This window comes from Gouania willdenowi, chromosome 24 (assembly GCF_900634775.1).
Source record: "Gouania willdenowi chromosome 24, fGouWil2.1, whole genome shotgun sequence".
NCBI classification, from domain to species: Eukaryota; Metazoa; Chordata; class Actinopteri; order Blenniiformes; family Gobiesocidae; genus Gouania; species Gouania willdenowi.
In genome coordinates this window covers 18,866,473-18,885,188 of record NC_041066.1, presented here as the reverse complement: position 1 = coordinate 18,885,188, position 18,716 = coordinate 18,866,473, and the positions used below count along the sequence as shown (strand labels likewise).

Genomic DNA, 18,716 nt, shown 5'->3' with positions numbered 1-18,716 from the left:
ATAAATCCCTCCTGATAAGGACAATTTGTGCTGTACACACACACACACACACAAAACACTCTGAGTGTCCAGACTTGATGTTTATCTCTTTTCCGAAGCCTTTTATAGTCATGACCTTATATGAAAGCAAAAATGACAGAAAACAAACAAATGCATTATGTATGTCAGAGTTTAAAACTTAATCTAAAACATATTGTCTGTAAATGTTGGAGATCATAGTGCACATAAAGTTCCCTTTAACTCTACCCAATGTCATTTCCTTATTGCCTGTTTATCGGATAGAATCAGAAGTTGCCTTTGGCGCAACTAGTCGTACAACAAGCTCCACCTGACCAACTTTGCTAAAACTCCTTAAAGCTGCAGTATCTAAATTTTTATGAGTCTCATTTGGTCAAAATTCCATAATCATCTTTGAGTATATTGTAATCCAAAGTGTTCTGAGTAGACAGGGACTCTCTGTTCCTTCTCCTGGCCCTATAAAAGACATTTAGATATCCAGGAGTAGGACGCTGGATTTCAGCCAATCAGATCTTTTTATAAACAGAATACTTCATGAGCTGTTTTGGCTGTTACAATTGACTGCTTGAGTGAAGTTGTGTGCATTCACATATCATCGATAGTAAAAGTGTAATGACGGACATCTCAGCAGAAGTCTCCATCACGGGGTTAGGCCCAACAGTTACATGGCAAAGCAAAAGGAAAAAGTAAGACCATGTGGAGAAGCAACAGAATAAAGTCACAAACATAGTCAGGAGGAACGAACCGCTTTGCTTCCTCGCGGATCCCCATGACTATGCAAGATCTTCCCCACACAGTCTTCAGAAGGAGAATGAGAACAGACGTGATACATTGTGTGTAAACCTAAGAGAAGCTTAATTAAGATGGAGAGAACAGACCTAGTTAATTTTACACTCTGGATGTGGAGTGATGGCTGCCACTCTGCCTTGAGCAGCAGCTCTCTGGCAGAGACAAGCTGACAGCAGCAGCCGCTGTTCAGAACAGTAACCACAGAGTAAGAGTCTCTAAAACATCGGAAAACTCTCCGTTAATGCAATATCAATTCCATCCATTTGTGACTAGTTGGAGAAAAAAGTTGCTAAGAACTCCACAGGGAGGTTAAGTTTTGGTTTCAAGACAGGGAGCGCAGGAAGGATTCTACATACTGCAGCTTTAAGGAGAGAAGACCGAGAGGACGAGGAAGGAAGTGAAGCAGAGAGGATGAATAGTGAGGAAATTCAAAGAGATGGGAGAAGCGGAGTGTGACCAAGGAGGGGATTTGTGATTTTTATCTACATCCGTGCATTCCTGTGAGACAAAGCACACTATCAATTAAATGTCAGCCTGAAGTGTTTAGAAACAGAGTGTGAATCTCTTTTAATTGGTGCAGAAAAAGCCCCGATCGTTTTTCATCAGTTATGTAAGCATTTCTTGTTAATTATTTGTGGAAGTGAGCTGGGAAACATTAAGTGCAGATGATCGATCGGTGGGTGATGTGCGCAGGTTGGATGAGGTGTTTCGTCCACCATGAAGAGATATCAGACGTTGGACGTTCCTTGTTGCCTTTGTACTTTAGACTTCGGCCCTTTATGTTGTCTTACAGGGGGAAAGTGTTCTAGGTATTCTGATTTTCACTTCTCATGTCTTAGATATCTCAGGGTAATCAATGTGTACGTCTTAGGAAGTGAGAGAGAGATAACAAACCTGTAATGGTGACCCATGAACAGTTCGACATGATTGAAAAGAGATATAGAAAATAAAAATGTCTTTTGTCCGAAAAACAAAAAAAAAATGACAGAATAATACACAAAATGACACCTAAAAATCATACAAAATGAATCCAAAAACAGCAAAACCATAAATATATGGAAGATTAAAGAATAATACACAAAATGACTTCAAAAAAACAAACAAAATGACCTCACAATTTTTATTATCAAAAATTACAGAAAAATACACAAAATGACTCAAAAACATACAAAATTACAGAAAAATACACAAAATGTTTCCGAGAAACGTAAAATGATGTACAAAATTATTCCAAGAACAGAGAAAACAAATATATGGAAAATTACAGATAAATACACAAAATGATCCCAAAAAACATACGAAACGATTCCAAACAAACTTACTTCAAAAAACAAACAAAATTAAAGAAATTACACAAAATGACCACAAATCTTTTTCATAGTAACAATATAAATACATTCCAAAACATATATGGAATTACAGAAAAATACACAAAATTGCCCCAAAAACATACAAAATGATTCCACAGCAAAAACATACAGAAATTAAAGAAAAATACATAAATAGACCAAAAACCCTTTTCATGCTGATATGAATGAATGTTGATAATCTGGCCCTCGGATCAGGCAATCACATTTTCGTGACCCCTGCTGTGATGAAATATGCTGATCTAAAATATGGAAAACGGTTGCTGATTCAGTCAAACCTTGAAGTTGATGCCTGGGGGCCACAACTTTTAAAGTTCTGTTCATTTTAATGTTGCAGAATCATTTTTTTTTTTTTTCCATCACATGGAACTAATAAAACATAGACTCCCTCACAAATTTAAATAGTTGTTATTCTGACTGTAGGTTTGTTAAATAGCATCTCTATCCACATTGTGATGTGCAAGTAGATTTTTCTGGGTATCTCAACTTTTGGAGGAAACTGTGGAATAAGAAGAGAATGGGAAGCTTGGTTCAGTTTGAAGGATTAGTTAGAAGTTGTAAGGGATGGATGGGGTGTCCGACCATGTTTGATCAACCAGTGTTAAGTAGATATAAAGATGGCTAAATGAAAGGACAGAAAGTCCTTGGTTTGCACTTTGAATAAAAAGGGATTAAGAGGAACCATCCCCAGAGGTCCAATTATATGTGAAACTAAAAGTTACCATTTAAGGCCCAGGGGGAAAATCTCCAGGTTGTTAAATTCTCATGCATAATGTCAAGGCGAAAAGTCTTCCTTATAGCTAACTTTTGTTCTTTCGCTTTTGAAGAGTTCGGTAAATTATTTCACAGCTTTCCCTTCCTCTTGTTAAAAGACCTCAACATGTTTTTATATTTAGCTCACAGAAATGCCAAACGACACAATCCTGAGAGTGCTTTTTCATTCTCATCTTTGAAATGTTGCTGCTGGTGAGTTTGCCAGTTCCAAGCTGGTAAGAGGCCAGTTGGTGTCGGAGTTGGCCGTTGACTCGCACAATTACATTCCCATCACAATAATGAAGCCTCATGTACGCGTTTGCTTTGATGTCTCGCTCATCATTTATCCTTTCATATGTCAATGACTTTTTCCTTTTATATTTAAGCGGTGTTTAGCATAAAGTTAGCAATAAGACTCCAAGCTTCTATTTTTCTCTTGCGCTCCACACAAATACTTTGGCAGGATTAATCCCAGCATTTTAAAAGCCATTTCTTGCCTTACATCATTTTTATTATTGCACAAGCATTTGTCCCTGTTGCAGTATTTCACAGGCAAGCTGCTGTTTGGGCTCAGACAGAAATATGAAGCTAGAATTATTATGCAGAAGTTAAGGACACATCAAAGCGATCAGTAGACGCCGCTGAAGAAGACTGGAAGTTGACAGTCAAAACATGTCCCAAGAAGAAAGAAAATTTCCTGCAAAATTTGTCTAAATAAATGAAACCTTAACTTATTATTCAAAATGAACTTGTAGGAATTACTGCGCAGAAGTCAAGGACACATCAAGGCAATCGGCAGATGCCTCTGAAGAAGACTGGAAGTTGATGGTCGAAACATGTCAGGAGATCAAAGTAAGTTTACTGAAAAAAATGTGTCTGAATAAATGTTTATTCAAAAAGATGACACAATAGACTTGTAGGAGTTATTACTCGGAAGTCAAAGAAGGCATCAAGGCAGTCAGCAGATGCCTCTGAAGAAGACTGAAAGCTGACAGTCGAAACATGTCAGGAGATCAATGTAAATTCACTGAAAAAATGTCTGAATAAAGGAAACCTTAGCATGTTATTCAAAAATGAACTTGCTTGAAGATGAGACAAGTTTTAACTTGATGAAGGGCTGGATTCTTCTTAAATCTAGATCTACAAATGCTCACTAAAAGTCATCCCTTTCTTCCTTATTTTCTGGACCCACAAGGCAGTTGAAAAAAAAACCCATTACAAAACTGATTGTGGTAGAGTTTAGAAAATACTGTTACTCTAATCTACCCTGAGAACCTGTTTAATCCCATCTTCCATCAAAACTCCAGAATCAGAGCCAAAACTGCTGAGTGACAAAGACTCAGCATTTTCCTGAGTGCAACTATTCGCACTCACCCAGTCAGCACTGTTGAAACTGTTATGGGCACTGACTTGAACGCAGAGATTAAAAATGACCTCCCCCACTGCTTTTATAAAGAAACAGTCCATAAAAAAGCATTTGCAACCATTGGTGACGCGAAGAATAGATCTCAGCTTTCATGTACGTACATGTACTTTGAAATCGTGTGAATCTCTTTGAGGATTGAACTGCTTTGAGGAGGGACTGTTTGTTTTCAGCCCTAATTATCAAGCTGACGTTGGCACTTAGGTCAAAGCTCTTAATGTGCAGAAGTGCAGATGCGTTGGCCGCTGACACTCAAAACAGGCTGTTGCTAATTATCTGAGAAATGCGTATTGTGATTTATTACTCCAGTGAAAAATAGCTTCTGATCATTGTCAGAACAAATGATTAAATAACTTGAAATGAGGTGATGTGTGATGCTGGTGGATTGGAATCTATTCCCCAGTTTAATTTGACCTGTAATTAGTTTTAGAGAGGTGATGTTTCATATCAAAACAAAGAACCAATGGAAATGTTGGTTTGATTGAGGGAGAGCATAACCGAACATGTTTAAACCTGTTTTCCAAAAGTGCATATGTTTTATTATGGTTATCACAGCCTACTATTTTAACTGGCCAACAGAAAATATCAAATATTCCCATCATATCCACTTGTACAATATTTGAATCGCTTCAAACTCCAACTTAGGCACCAATCGTCCTAATAAAAACTTACTTACAAATGTCTTTTTTTTTCTTCCTTTTTAAGAGGTTTTCACCTTTTTACCCCACGTTTTGCCTGTTTTTGTTCCCCATTTTTGCCCTTTTTCACTGTTTGCCACATTTTGCCATTACATACCACCTGGTTCATTTTTATTTGCCCATTTTTTTGGCCACTCTTGACTGCTTTTGGCCCATTTTTAGTCACCGTACACTCTTTTCTCGCCAAGATTTGGCCACTTTTGGACCATTTTGGTGACCTGTTACCATGTCTGCCTCCACTCACTCGTCAAGGGAAAAAAATGATGTAGAAAACCAGACTGGCCCACTTCGGGTTGATGGCCCACCGGGACGATGCCTGGTATCCTAGATGACCAGTTCACAAGACATGTCAACTTTATGCATATCTAAAATGCTTTAAAATTATATTTTTACCAATCTCAACGTATATATTGGAGGTGTCCCGATCCGATATTGATATTGTATATCGGTCCGATATCAGCTAGAAAAAGACAATCGAATTTTATCGGACTACATCTAAAATTACCGATATAAGCTCTGCTACTGTTGCTGATTATTGTTTTTTGTTTGACTAACATCACTTGATCAAGCCTTTTCTAACAATCCACTAGGGATGTAACGATTCACTCAACTCCCGATACGATTCGATTCACAATACTGGGTTCACGATACGATTCTCTCACGATTTATTTTACAAAATGGGAATGTAGACAAAAAATTTTTTGGGAAAAAACTAGAAAATACTGTATTATTTTCCTTTTATATTTCATTGTCAAAAGAATCCCTTGATAAACTATTCAAAACAATGCAATTTAACTAAAAATAAATCTTGAATGAAATAAATAAAGGAATAATAGAAATGAAAATGAAGCCTATTAATTTAAATTCTGGTTCTATAATAAACAATGCAAAACTGCATAATAGTTCTTTTTCTTTTTAAAAGTGCAACTGAAAATGTATTTTGTGCCTTAACAATTGGACTTAAAAAAAAAAACGTGATTACACTGATTTACGTCATATTTGTTTGGACCAGCAGAGGGCGCTGGTAACACAGTGGTCGGTTGGCATGCAGAAATTCTTGCAGTGAAGAAGAGAAGCTATGCTAGCAGACAGAGCTAATAGAAAAACGTGACTTTTACAGATATTCAAGTAATATTACAGATATTCTGTCAGTGCTAAAGGGGCAATGAATCATTTATTAACATATTTAAGAGTAGAAGGCGGCCAGAAAGAAAGTATTAGCAGACTCCGCCCACCGCCTACACTTGTACACTTGCCCTCTGCTGGTTAAAAAAAGTACTGCGATTCAATTTTCAGAAAATCGATATCAACCGTGATACCTATGAATCGATTTTTAACTGCCTTACGATTAATCGTTACATTCCTACAATCCACACTACAAAATACGTAATACAAGTATTTATGACTTGTGCTGATATTGTAACGGATCAATATCGGTATCGGCCAATACGCAAGATCTGCATCATATCGGAAGTGAAAAAGTAGTATCGGGGGCTTCCCTAGTATATATGATGTATTTTTTAATGTATTTGTTGGTGTAATGAAAATGTGTCTTGAATATCTTTTTATGTAATGTTTCTGTATATTTTTAACTGTCCTTTAATTTTTTCTGTTCTTACATGTACTAGAATATTCTTTTTATGGACCCCAGGAAGATTAGGAACCACCATGGTAAAACATAAGGGGGATCCAATAAACAAATAAACTATTTAATAAGCAGTCTAATGTCAGCTAACCTTTCGTCCCTTTGGATTTCCTGAATCCGGCTTTGATTATTAAACCTGTGTTTGCGATATAACAGTAGGAGGGCTGAGGTCAGGAAGGAAGGAAAAAGCAATGACCTTGGCATTAATGAGGAAGTCTTATCTCTTACAGGGAATCGGCTGCTTATGTAACACGGTTCATACTCTGGGTTTTTTTTTTTTTTTTTTTTGCCCTTAAAACATTACTTTGTTTCCATATCTCTGCTTGCATACAGCCGACACTTGTTAATGACGGACTGAGATGGAAGATGACCAGAATAAATAAGTAGAACAGGAGGACGGAGGTCACTGAGACAAAAATGCCACGGGACAAATGACTTTTGTATCATTAGATTTTAAGCAGAGCGATTGCTAATGTTTAAGAAAACAAAACGTGCAGTGGAATCATGATGAGATCTTTTTTTTTCCCCTTTGACTAGAGTTTATTATATAACAGAAAAAGGTCAAACCAGTGAAGATTTCACAAACTAAGTTTATCAGTGACTCAAGTAGTACAAATCTACTTAGAGTTAAAGCACAATTGTGACGTATATAGTTATATAATGCCTGCTGTATGTTTTACTATACATTTAAAAGGGCTTATGTGTAGATCTATAGGCTTTTATGACTAATAAGTTGTGTTGTGTGAATGTTATGCAACCAGTGTTGGACTAATCAGTCTTTAGCTATAACAAGGAGCACAAGGTTGAAGGATTAGGATTCATACATGAACATATTTGTCTGGGTGCGTGTGTGTTCATGTAAATGCTGCACCTACATTTTTATACACACCTGTAGGAACTAATGTTAGCTTCTCTGGGTGAGGCTGAGGGAAAGATGTATTGCTCTACATGGCTGTAAATGTCAAAACACATCATGTAAATGAATGCAAATGGCATGAAATCACGAAATCAGTTTTTGACTTTTTTACCCATTTTTATGTATTTATTTAAATACATGATCATGTTGGCTGACTGAATGACTAATACAAGTCTATACGTAAAAAAAATGCAGTTTTATTGAGCAGATGCTTTCCTCCAATGTGACATACATTACAAGCACTTAGAGCAAAGTTTTTCAACCTTGGGGTCGTAACCCCATGTCACTTGGAAATAAAATGGGGTCCCCTGGAATGTCTAGTAATAATAAAAAAAAAAAAAAATTGAATTTTTTTTCCACTGATTAAGATTATATTTTTTGATTGTATTTAAAAAACATTTTTTTAAATGTTTTAAAAAATTGTTAAATTAACCAAAAAATAATCCTAATAAAATTATTTTTTATTAAATTGTTTTTTATTATTAATTGTTAGTCAAATTGTATTTTCTTTTTAAATTAAATGGTGTTATTTTTTTTTATCATTAAATTGTATTCATTATATGAATATATACATATGTAGGTGTTTGTGAGCATGTACTGTATGTATATGTATGTACTTGTACAACCGGACGCGCATGTGTGTGTATTTATATATGTAAAATTCTGTACATAACCTTTTCCCCTTTTATAACATTTAGAACTCAATTGTAAATTTTGTTCTACATCTATATATATATATATATATATATATATATATATATATATATATATATATATATATATATAAGCCTATTTTATTTTAATCTTATTTTTTTGCACAAATGTTGCTATTTTATAACATTTAATCTTTCCGTATGTACATGGTTCTCACACTTGCTTTGGCAATGTAAATCTGTTTTCTCATGCCAATGAAACTGATTTGAATTTATTTATTTATTTATTTTAAATGTAATTTATTTTAATTATGTATTTATCTATTTTGCGCAATTTAAAAAAACAATACGTAATATCACAGAAATAGGCATACAGTGCCGGAAGAGGTAGAAAACTCAAAAAGCTTAATTAATCAGATGAAAACTCCACACACAATCGCAAACAGCTGTTATATACTTTCACTTTCTCAAAATGTTGTTAAAATAAAATGCAGTGTAAACATTTCTGAGCTGGTACTTATTGTTACTTTGTGCAGGGATACACTGTAACTCAGTATAACAAACATGATCAAAAAAGAGAAAATAGATATAAAAATGGGGAAAAATGTTGGGAACCACTATACTTAAGGGACTTACTCAACATCCCACAGCGATGGTTGCATTCCAACTGGTGACCCTCCAATTACAAGCCCGCTTCCTTAACCACACGGTATTATCCGTGGCAAATTGTGGCGATGGCGTTGGCCAAAAGTGAAGCAGCTGCAGATTGAGGCTTTGATAGAGCTCGTTTGAAATGGCTGCACGCTCTGTGAGCCATGGGCGCCGTTTACCTTATGTAACAGCCATTCTGGGCCACTGCAGCAATTTGTTTTCCTCAAGAACATACGTGAACGTTGACCTCTGCTTCCAAGGCTCGTAGATTACGAGATGTCTCCTTGATTTTCATTTTGTGTGGCTGTGCATTCTGGTTCTAAAAACACTCTAGTCCGTCCTCTTTATGCAGTACTAATGAATTTTGTTTTGTTTATGCTCTGCTGTAATTTTTAAACTGTTTACTGGAGCTGAATCTTATTATAGAATTGATATATGTAAAAAAAAACAAAAAAAAAACACAGTAAGTCAATTTAAGGCTTGAAATATTTCTGCCACTTTTAAGCCAATATTGACAATTTTAACCCGTTATACTACTTTTTCTGTCCATTTTTGGCCGCTCTAACTTGCAACTTTTAACCAATTTCTGTGGTTTTTAAAATCCCATTTTACCACCTTTTCCACCATTTCATTAAAACAAGGATTGATATCTTTAAGATGACTATATACTATGGCCAATTAAAGTAAACTTCCTGGATAACAGTGGATATTATTATATTATCACAGATTCATAGAACGATGAACCATCATGTTTCTGACTTTATGGATGGACTCCAAAAATCTCTCCCCTTTATTCCCCCTTATAGATGGTCCTGTCTCTACATGACTGTTCGTCAATGTTCATGTCTGTGTTCAACCACCTTCAGGTACAGTGGGGGTCCCCCGTCTCTGGAACCTTTATTTTTGGGGGTCGTGAGCTGAAAAGGTTGAGAACCGCTGCTTTTACGCGTCACATTTGTTTTACTCATTCCGGATTGAACTTATTTGAAAACACTCTCAGTGATCAAATTAAATGAGGTCATGAATCACTGTCCAAACACGACAACAAACTCAGCATCTACTTCCAGGTTCGAAAGTGGAAGATGCTGACTCGTCACCATGGAGACATAAGCACAGGGAAGCACAAGGAAGCAGAGCCCGACCTCCACCTGGGTTGTTGTCAGTCCTGGGGGGTCGACACCTCGCCTTACCTGGCCAGCCCCGTCATGTTGGAGTGCTCCATCTGCAGTGGACCCTACATCAGTTACACCATGGAAGAGACCTGGCAACCCCGCCAACGCACACAGGCAAGTTGTCCAATAACTAAAAAACACAAAAAAGTTCTACAAGCATCTGGATTAGACTTAATTCACCCGTTGCAAACTGTTTTGTTCAGGCCAATGAACCCAGCTAGCTAACAAGCTAAAAAGGTCATATTTGCCTTTTTCTTCACTGGGTTTCAAAACAAGGAAGAGTTCATTTTTTTCAGTGAATTAAACAATCATGTAAAACTTTGTACAAATAGCTTGCAACATAATCTGCTTTAAGAGGAGTGGCCAAGAGTAAGAAAACACATTCCTCATGGGGATTTTTGTATGTTGGAAAACACCAGGAAATAAACAAAAGTCAAACAAAAGTGCATAAAAACAGTAGCAGAATAGAAGAGATTGTTTTATTTATTATTTTCAGAAGTCATAGTAAAATAATTATAATAAAGAAATATGTTCAAGCTTTGAGGGAAAAGGAATATTTGAGATGGATAAAAAAAAAATAAATAAATATCAGGGATACATTCATTTAAATTTTTCCAATTTCGTTTATTTTTTTCTTTATTTGACATTTGTTCTACATGGTAAATATTTAACTAACAGTTCTCTACAAACTCAATCTATTCAATAAAAGTTCCCCCGTGTGTGGCAGAGTTCACATGATAAAATGAATAAACACATGCTTTAGGAAGGACCTAAGAGCTTCCAAAATCAAATGAAAGGATTTTTTAACTGTAGTCGTTTGGTTAAAAACAAGCTATTATTTTGCATTTTGTGATATTTATGACTCATTTATACAATGACTCATTAGACAAACTATTGAGTCATTATTATTGGCCCTAATCACCCAAACAGTGTTTTTTGTCTGTGTTGAGCCAAACCAAGAAGAAAGAAATGAGAAATATTTAAATGTGAAAGTTTGAAATGTTTGATTAACTTCACTGCTGACTCACTGTCAGGTTTTACACGTCTGACTCTTCTCAAAACTGCGGAAAACTGTGTGTACTTGTGCTCTGACAAACCAAACTTCCAGTCTTCCTGCGACTAAAACCAATGAATAAATAAAATCCGCCATGAAATATTTATAAACTGCACCTCCGGATTCCTCCGTCACTGTGAATACATTGCTGTCACACGTCTGCGGAAATCAAAGGGCAACACAAGGGCAAAGAGAGGGCAAAAAGACAGTTATCAGCAAAGCAAATTCAAAGAGAAATGATCAAAGTGAAGTGATGCATGATGCCAGGGAGATGTTGACAGTCAGAGAGGAAAAGATAAACAACAGAAAAACAGCACTGAGAGGAAAGTTAGAGAAGCTACTCCAAGCTATAACTTGTGAAAGTTCAGTATCTAAAGCAGGGGTTCTCAACATTGGGGTTAGGACCCCATTTTGGGTCGCGAGACACTGGTAGGGGGTCGTCGGATGCCTTCAAGAAACTGCAAGTATATTTTTTTGGACAATTTGAACCCTTTTTTCTTATTTTTATCATTTTTCTGGAACTGCACCAATGTTACCATATTTTTAACCTATTTTCTACACTTTTTCTTGCCATATTTTTGCACCTTTTAATGCATCTTTGCTACATTATTCCCATTTCTGCCACTTCATCTACTTGTGCCTTTTCTGCACATTTTTTTTTTTCCCACTTTCAAGACATTCTCGGCATTAAAGGGATTATAATCTTCAATTCCAACTTTATAATAACATCCAAATAATGATAAAATGCTTCATAAAAATGTGTAAACCGTTAACAAATATCTGGTCCATGTGTCTAATTCTTATAGATGTTTTACTAATCCTTTGTTCTTCATTAACAAACACTTTATAAAGTGTATAATATGTTTTAATGTGTGCATCAATAAACTGTTAATATAACATCAATTATAGCATTACAAATCATTAAAAAACATTATTAACTATCATTTTGTTGTTTGTTAACAGTAAATAACTATTAAATAAAGCTTAATTAACTATTTATCATTATTTACCCTTTATAGATGATGGTTATTATAAAGTGTTACCAGCCTTTTTCACCATATTTTACACTTATTTTTTTTTTAACCACATTCACAATTTGTCATGCCCATTATTTGCCAGTTTAAACTAATAGTTCCTTTACTAATTGTTCCAATATTGAAACTTTGAAACCTTTTCACCATGTTTTCTGTCTGTTTTTGGCCACTCTTATTTGCAACATTTACCTGTAGTTTTTAAAATTTCACCACCGTTTTCACCATTTTTTGTCACTTAAAACAATGATTTACATCTTAAATATGACTGCATACTATGTGCAAATAATAATAAACTTCCTGTATGACAGTGGGTATTATTCAGATAAATAAATAAATAAATGTGGTTATCACAGATTCTTCTAATAATGGACCATCATTTTGCTGATTTTATGGATGGGACCCCTAAAGCTCACCCTTTTATTCCCCCTCACAGATGTCTCCTCATGACTGGTCTTCAATGTTTAGTATTTAAACGTACTTGCACACATTTACATGCATGGATGATATTCCTGATCTTACTAATGGAAGAACACAGAAATAGAACAAAGTTTCACCAAACTGATTTATTTTTCCTTTTTTTTTTTTCTTGAAAAACCGATGAGTAAATGGTAAATGGACTTGATTTTATATAGCGCTTTATCACCACACTGAAGCAGTCCCAAAGCGCTTTACATATCAGCTCATTCACCCAATCACTCTCACATTCACACACCAATGGGACAGGACTGCCATGCAAGGCGCTAGTCGACCACTGGGAGCAACTTAGGGTTCAGTGTCTTGCCCAAGGACACTTTGACACATAGTCAAGTACTGGGAATCGAACCCCAACCTCTCGATCAGAAGACGACCCGCTACCACCTGAGCCACGGTCGCCAAGTGACAACAAACAACAAACATCACAGAAAACCAATATCTGACGCGTGAAGAGATAAAGCGTAGCAACATTACTCAGCTGCTGAGGCCACATGTGCATGTGTGTGCATCCTTTAACCTTTTTCCTTTACAATTCAACATTGAAAAATATCACAAGGGTTTCATTCATTCTGATTAGGGATGTAACGATTCACTCAACTCCCGATACGATTCGATTCACGATACTGGGTTCACGATACGACTCTCTCACGATTTTTTTTTTTACAAAATGGGACTGTAGACAAATTTTTTTTTTGGGAAAAAAAAACTAGAAAATACTGTACTATTTTCCTTTTATTTTTCATTGTCAAAAGAATCCCTTGATAAACTATTCAAAACAATGCAATTTAACTAAAAATAAATTTTGAATGAAATAAATAAAGGAATAGTACAAATGAAAATGAAGCCTATTAATTTAAATTCTGGTTCTATAATAAACAATGCAAAACTGCATAATAGTTATTTTTCTTTTTAAAAGTGCAACTGAAAATGTATTTTGTGCCTTAACAATTGGACTAAAAAAAAAAAAAAAAAAAACCCGGATTGCAATGATTTACGTCATATAATACAGTGGTCGGTTGGCATGCAGTTATCTTTCAGTGAAGAAGAGAAGCTATGCTAGCAGACAGAGCTAATAGAAAAACGTGACTTTTACAGATATTCAAGTAATATTACAGATATTCTTTCGGTGCTAAAGGGGTAATGAATCATTTATTAACATATTTAAGAGTAGAAGGCAGCCAGACAGAAAGTATTAGCAGATTCCGCCTACACTTAAAAAAAGTACTGCGATTCAATTTTCAGAAAATCGATGTCAACCGTGATACCTATGAATCAATTTTTAACTGCCTTACGATTAATTGTTACATCCCTAATTCTGATATATATTTAAAATAAATAAATAAATAAAAAACAACTCCCAGGAATAGCTGAATATGCAGAGTTGGTAGGCACGCAGTGACCTAGCAGGAGAAGATATACTGCTAACGTCACGCCCAATAGGGTGGCTGGGTAATGCTCCTGTAATGCTTGCCAAGCATGGTTTTATCACCCCTCTCTCAGCAAGGGAAATAAAATAATTTGGTGCCTCCTGACCCAGTAAACTCAGCATTAATAAAACCAGCAGTAACTGGGGCTCATACCCCTGTCAGATCTTTCAAAAGTTGTGCACTTTTATCACTTTTTATCCAAGAAGTAAGAAGTTTGGTGACCAAATGTTTGGCCTAAACTTTGCTTTTGTCACAGGAAATGACAGTAAACCACAACATCACACAACTGAACGCAGTTTGATTCCAAAAATGACATATATTATAAAAAGAAATTGGTCTTCCAGCTCTCGCACCATTGTAGAAATACTTTGCAAAGAACACGCCTGAAAGCCTTTGGCTTAAAGATGGCGTTTAAACGGACTTATCTGAGTTAAACAGGGGGTGGGCAACATTTATAACGTCAGAGACCACAAAAAGGTGAATGTGTCTGATCCGAGGGCCACATTATCAATTTTTTTTTTGAGTCATTTGTGTTTTTGGTTTTTGTTATTTTGGTGTCGTTTTGTATATTTTTTTCATTTATTTTTGTGTATATTTGTAGTTGACTTGGATATTTTTCCATTATTTTGTGTGTTTTTTGGAGTCATTTTGTGCATTTACTTTGGGGGCCGTATACAATACTAGTCTGAGGCCACATGTGACGTACCTACTGTACTTACATCTGACGTAAATGAGGTATCTCCCAATTTCTAAAGATGGAGTGAATGCACCACTTGTTTATGTATTCATGTTTTAACATGCACGTTGTTCTCTTTTCTGCAAAACTTCTGCAGATGAATGTCAGCAATGATACAGATTTTTTATACCCCTCCCACTTGGCTCAAAGTCTCCTGGAAAACTTCGAGGTGTTTCCACTAAGTATTGCCATGTTTTTGTCCTCAGGCGATGGACCTGTATTACCACAATGAGTCAGAGCCAGAGAACTACTGTTGCCCCGGCGACACCGGTGAGTAACCAACAGCTAAGGCTGTTGTTTTGTATTCTTCCACTCCTTCCTCCCATCTTCATTCAATCTCTCTCGTACTGAGATTCCCATCAACTTAGACCATTTCTCATAAAGAACTGGGATGTATTTTCCTCTTTAGCATCCGTTTTCACTAATCAAATGTTTTCCTGCACTTTGTTATTTTTAACTTAGTGAGTTTATGCCGACTGTACAAACCCTCTCTGACATAATCCTTGGACTCTGAGGATAATAAGTGTTTTCCCAAAAACCATAACTACTATTTGTCTTTGAAAAACGGGCCCAACATCAATACTCGCAGCAAACGCTTTTTGTGCATCATGATGTTTTCTGTTTACGACTTCATTTTTTTCAAAAGCACACTCGTCTATTATCTGTTATTTACAATTAGTTTGTAACTGGGAGAAAGTCAAGCTCGGTTTATGTTTCCAGCAAGATTCTATTTGTCTTCTTTTTGAATAGTATGTACATTTATAAATGTATTCACACAACTGTTCCTTAGGAAATCCTCTGTCATCTGCCAGTCTTCATCAGAGGCATCTGCTGTCAGTCTAAACATGTCAGGAAATCAAAGTGGATTCCCTAAGGAACCGTTGTCTGAATATATGAAACCTTAACATATCATTCATTGTGTTTTTCTGTTATCATTTTGTGTCTTTTTCTTGTAAATGTGTAATTTTTGAGTAATTTTGTGTTGTTTTGTTGTAATTTTGTTTTTTGTCATTGTTTTGTGTCTTTTTAGAGTCACCTTGTGTATTTTTTGTTGTCATTTTTTGATTTTTGAGTATTTTTTTTTTTATTGTTTTGTTTCTTTTTAAAGTCATTTTGTGTATTTTGTTGTCGCTGTGTGTTTTTGAAGTCATTTTGTGTCTTTTTCTTGTAATTGTGTCATTTTTGAGTAATTTTGTGGGTGTTTTTTTATCGTTTTGTGTCGTTTTGGGTGTCACTTTGTGTATTGTTCTAAATTTGTGATTTTTGAGTAATTTTTAGTCTTTTTTTAATGTAAGTTTGTGATTTTTAAGTCATTTTATGGGGCGGTTTGTTATCATTTTGTGTCTTTTTGGAGTCACCTTGTGTATTTTTATTGTAATTCTGTGATTTTTGAGTAATTTTGTGTTGTTTTGTCATAATTTTGTGTTTTTTGGAGTCACCTTGTGTATTTTTATTGTAATTTTGTGATTTTTCAGAAATTTTGTGTTTTTTGTTATTGTTTTGTGTCTTTTTGGAGACACTTTGTGTATTTTTATTGTAATTTTGTGATTTCTGAGTCATTTTTTTATTGTTTTGTATCTTTTTGAAGTCATTTTGTGTATTTTGTTGTCGTGTGTTTTTTTGAGTCACTTGTTGTCGAGAAGATTTTCCTGTCATTTTGTACGTTTTTTACTTTGGAGGCTGCACAAATTTAGAGCGAGGGCCGCATATTTACAACCTACAGTCATGTACTTCTGTCATTCTTTTCTATAGAACTATATACTGTAAATATAATCATCAACATTGATTTGTATTTTTCTGTATCTGCTTATGTTTATGTCAAACTTTATCATGACTGGGGTCATTCTATGGGTTTATTTTTTTACCATAACCGCATTCAAATGTAGATTTCTGTCATATTTTTGTTTTCTTCAGTTTCTTCAGACGGTAAACTTAGAGTGTATTATCTGTTATCTATAGGTTTATTCATTAGCTTTTCAGTGCAAAGGTAAAACAGGATAATTACATAACATTAAATCAGTAATAAACTTTCAATGGTAAGTTAAATTTCTATTCTCTCAGTGCGAGTAATAAATCTCTGGAACTGCAGGCCTCTGCTGCCTAGTGGAAAACCTCCAGGAAACAAATGAGAGCTATATTGTGATAAAAATGTTCTACTGGCAGTATTATGGTCTGGTAATAATAGTGCTTTTCTGCAGCAGGGAAAAATCCAAGTAATTAGCTGAGCATGTGACAAGCTCCTCCTGCGCACTTTGCAGTGGTACTGTTACACGTTCATTCAGGCTCAGTAATTAGTAGCTTTATGCTCACTTATGTTTAATAGTGCAAGTCATTTAAAGCTATGTATGGATGTGAAGAAACATGGAAAACAATGAAAAGGGAGTTACGTTTCTGTAGGTAAACATGTAAAATGTATTTGTATGTTGATTAATTACAGACGCCATGTACAGATTTGGAGCTTCATTTGTCTTCACATGTATGAACCTGTAAATAACACAACAATCAGAGGTTGGGTTTGCGTGTGTGGGAATGTTCTCATGTGCTAAACGATGCTAAACGATGATTTCGAAAGTAATTTACTCTTTTGTGTTTCAGTTTGTGACGCATTGCTCACCTGTGTGAACCTTCCCACTGAGCCAATCATAAACACCTACACACTGATATTAAGATATCCCAAACACAACACACACATATGAGCCGTTTCTAAGCACTAAGCCACAAGGGCATAGGTGGGCAACTCTCATGACAGTCGGGGCCAACATAATGTGATTGTCTGATCCCACGGCCACATTATGAACAAAGTGCGGTATCTGTTTTTGTTGTCATTTTGTGTATTTTTGTTGTAACTGTGTTTTTGTCGTCATTTTGTTCATTTTTCCGTCATTTTGTATATTTTCCTCTCGTTTTGTTTTTGTACTTTAATCTGTTTTTGTCATTTTGTGAGTTTTTGGTGTCATTTGTGCTCATATTGTGCATTGTTTTCTCATTCTGTGCATTTTTGTTGATGTCTTGTGTACTTTTGCTGTCGTTTTGTGTGTTTTTGAAGTCATGTTGTGTATTTGTGTTGTATTTTTTGGGAGTAATTTAGTGTATATATTGTGCATTATTCTCTCATTTTGTGAATTTTTGTTGTTTTTTGATGTCTTCTGTATTTTTGTGATTTTGTTAATTTATCTCATTTAGTGTTTATCATTTTGTCTGTTTTTGTGGTCATTTTGTGTATTTTTGTTGTTGATTTGTATGCTATAGTTGTCGTTTTGTGGGCTTTTGGTGCCATTTGTGCTCATATTGTGCATTATTCTCATTTTGTGCATTTTTGTTGTTTTTTGATGTCTTCTGTATTTTTGCTGTCGTTTTGTGTGTTTTTGAAGTCATATTGTGTATTTTTGTTGTACTTTTATCATTTTGGAGTCATTTCTGCATACATGTAACATGTAGTTTTGCGTGTTCTTGTTTCTCTGTCATTTTATTAAAAAAATTTGTTTTTGTTTTTTTGTTTTGCATGTTTTTGTGGTCATTTTGTGTATTTTTGTTGCCTTGTGAACTTTCCTGTAATTTTGTATGTATTTTAAGTCATTTTGTGCTTTTACTTTGGAGGCTGCACACATTTAAAGTGAAGGCCTCATATCTACACCTCCAGGAGAAACGCTGACAGTTATGTACTTCTGTGATTTTTTTTTTTTTTTTTTTTTTATAGAACTATAATCTGCACTTTTTTGTGTTTGTATTTAACTATTTCATGACTGGGGTCATGTTTGAGCTTTTATTACAGTTGGGTGAGCTTCAAATTGTTTTTTTAAAAAAAATTTTTATGAGATTTGTTTTTGCCTCACGCTTCAGGGGTTGGTCAATGGTTGTCTTACATGGACAAACAACAGAGCAGGCAGCACACAATCAAACCATGGG

At 35.2% G+C, this 18,716-nt stretch overlaps 1 protein-coding gene across 3 annotated transcripts in view; it reads left to right on the top strand.

Annotated features, from left to right (window-relative positions):
* The window catches only part of sgk1 (serum/glucocorticoid regulated kinase 1), a 39,561-nt gene that overhangs the window by 8,499 nt on the left and 12,346 nt on the right, over positions 1-18,716 (top strand). For 2 of the 3 annotated variants that reach the window (XM_028439340.1, XM_028439339.1), the window contains 2 exons: positions 9,981-10,199; positions 15,017-15,080. In XM_028439340.1, the coding sequence (XP_028295141.1) occupies positions 9,981-10,199; positions 15,017-15,080 (283 nt within the window). The remainder of the gene's footprint in view (positions 1-9,980; positions 10,200-15,016; positions 15,081-18,716) is intronic. The other variant, XM_028439341.1, reaches the window with a different exon arrangement.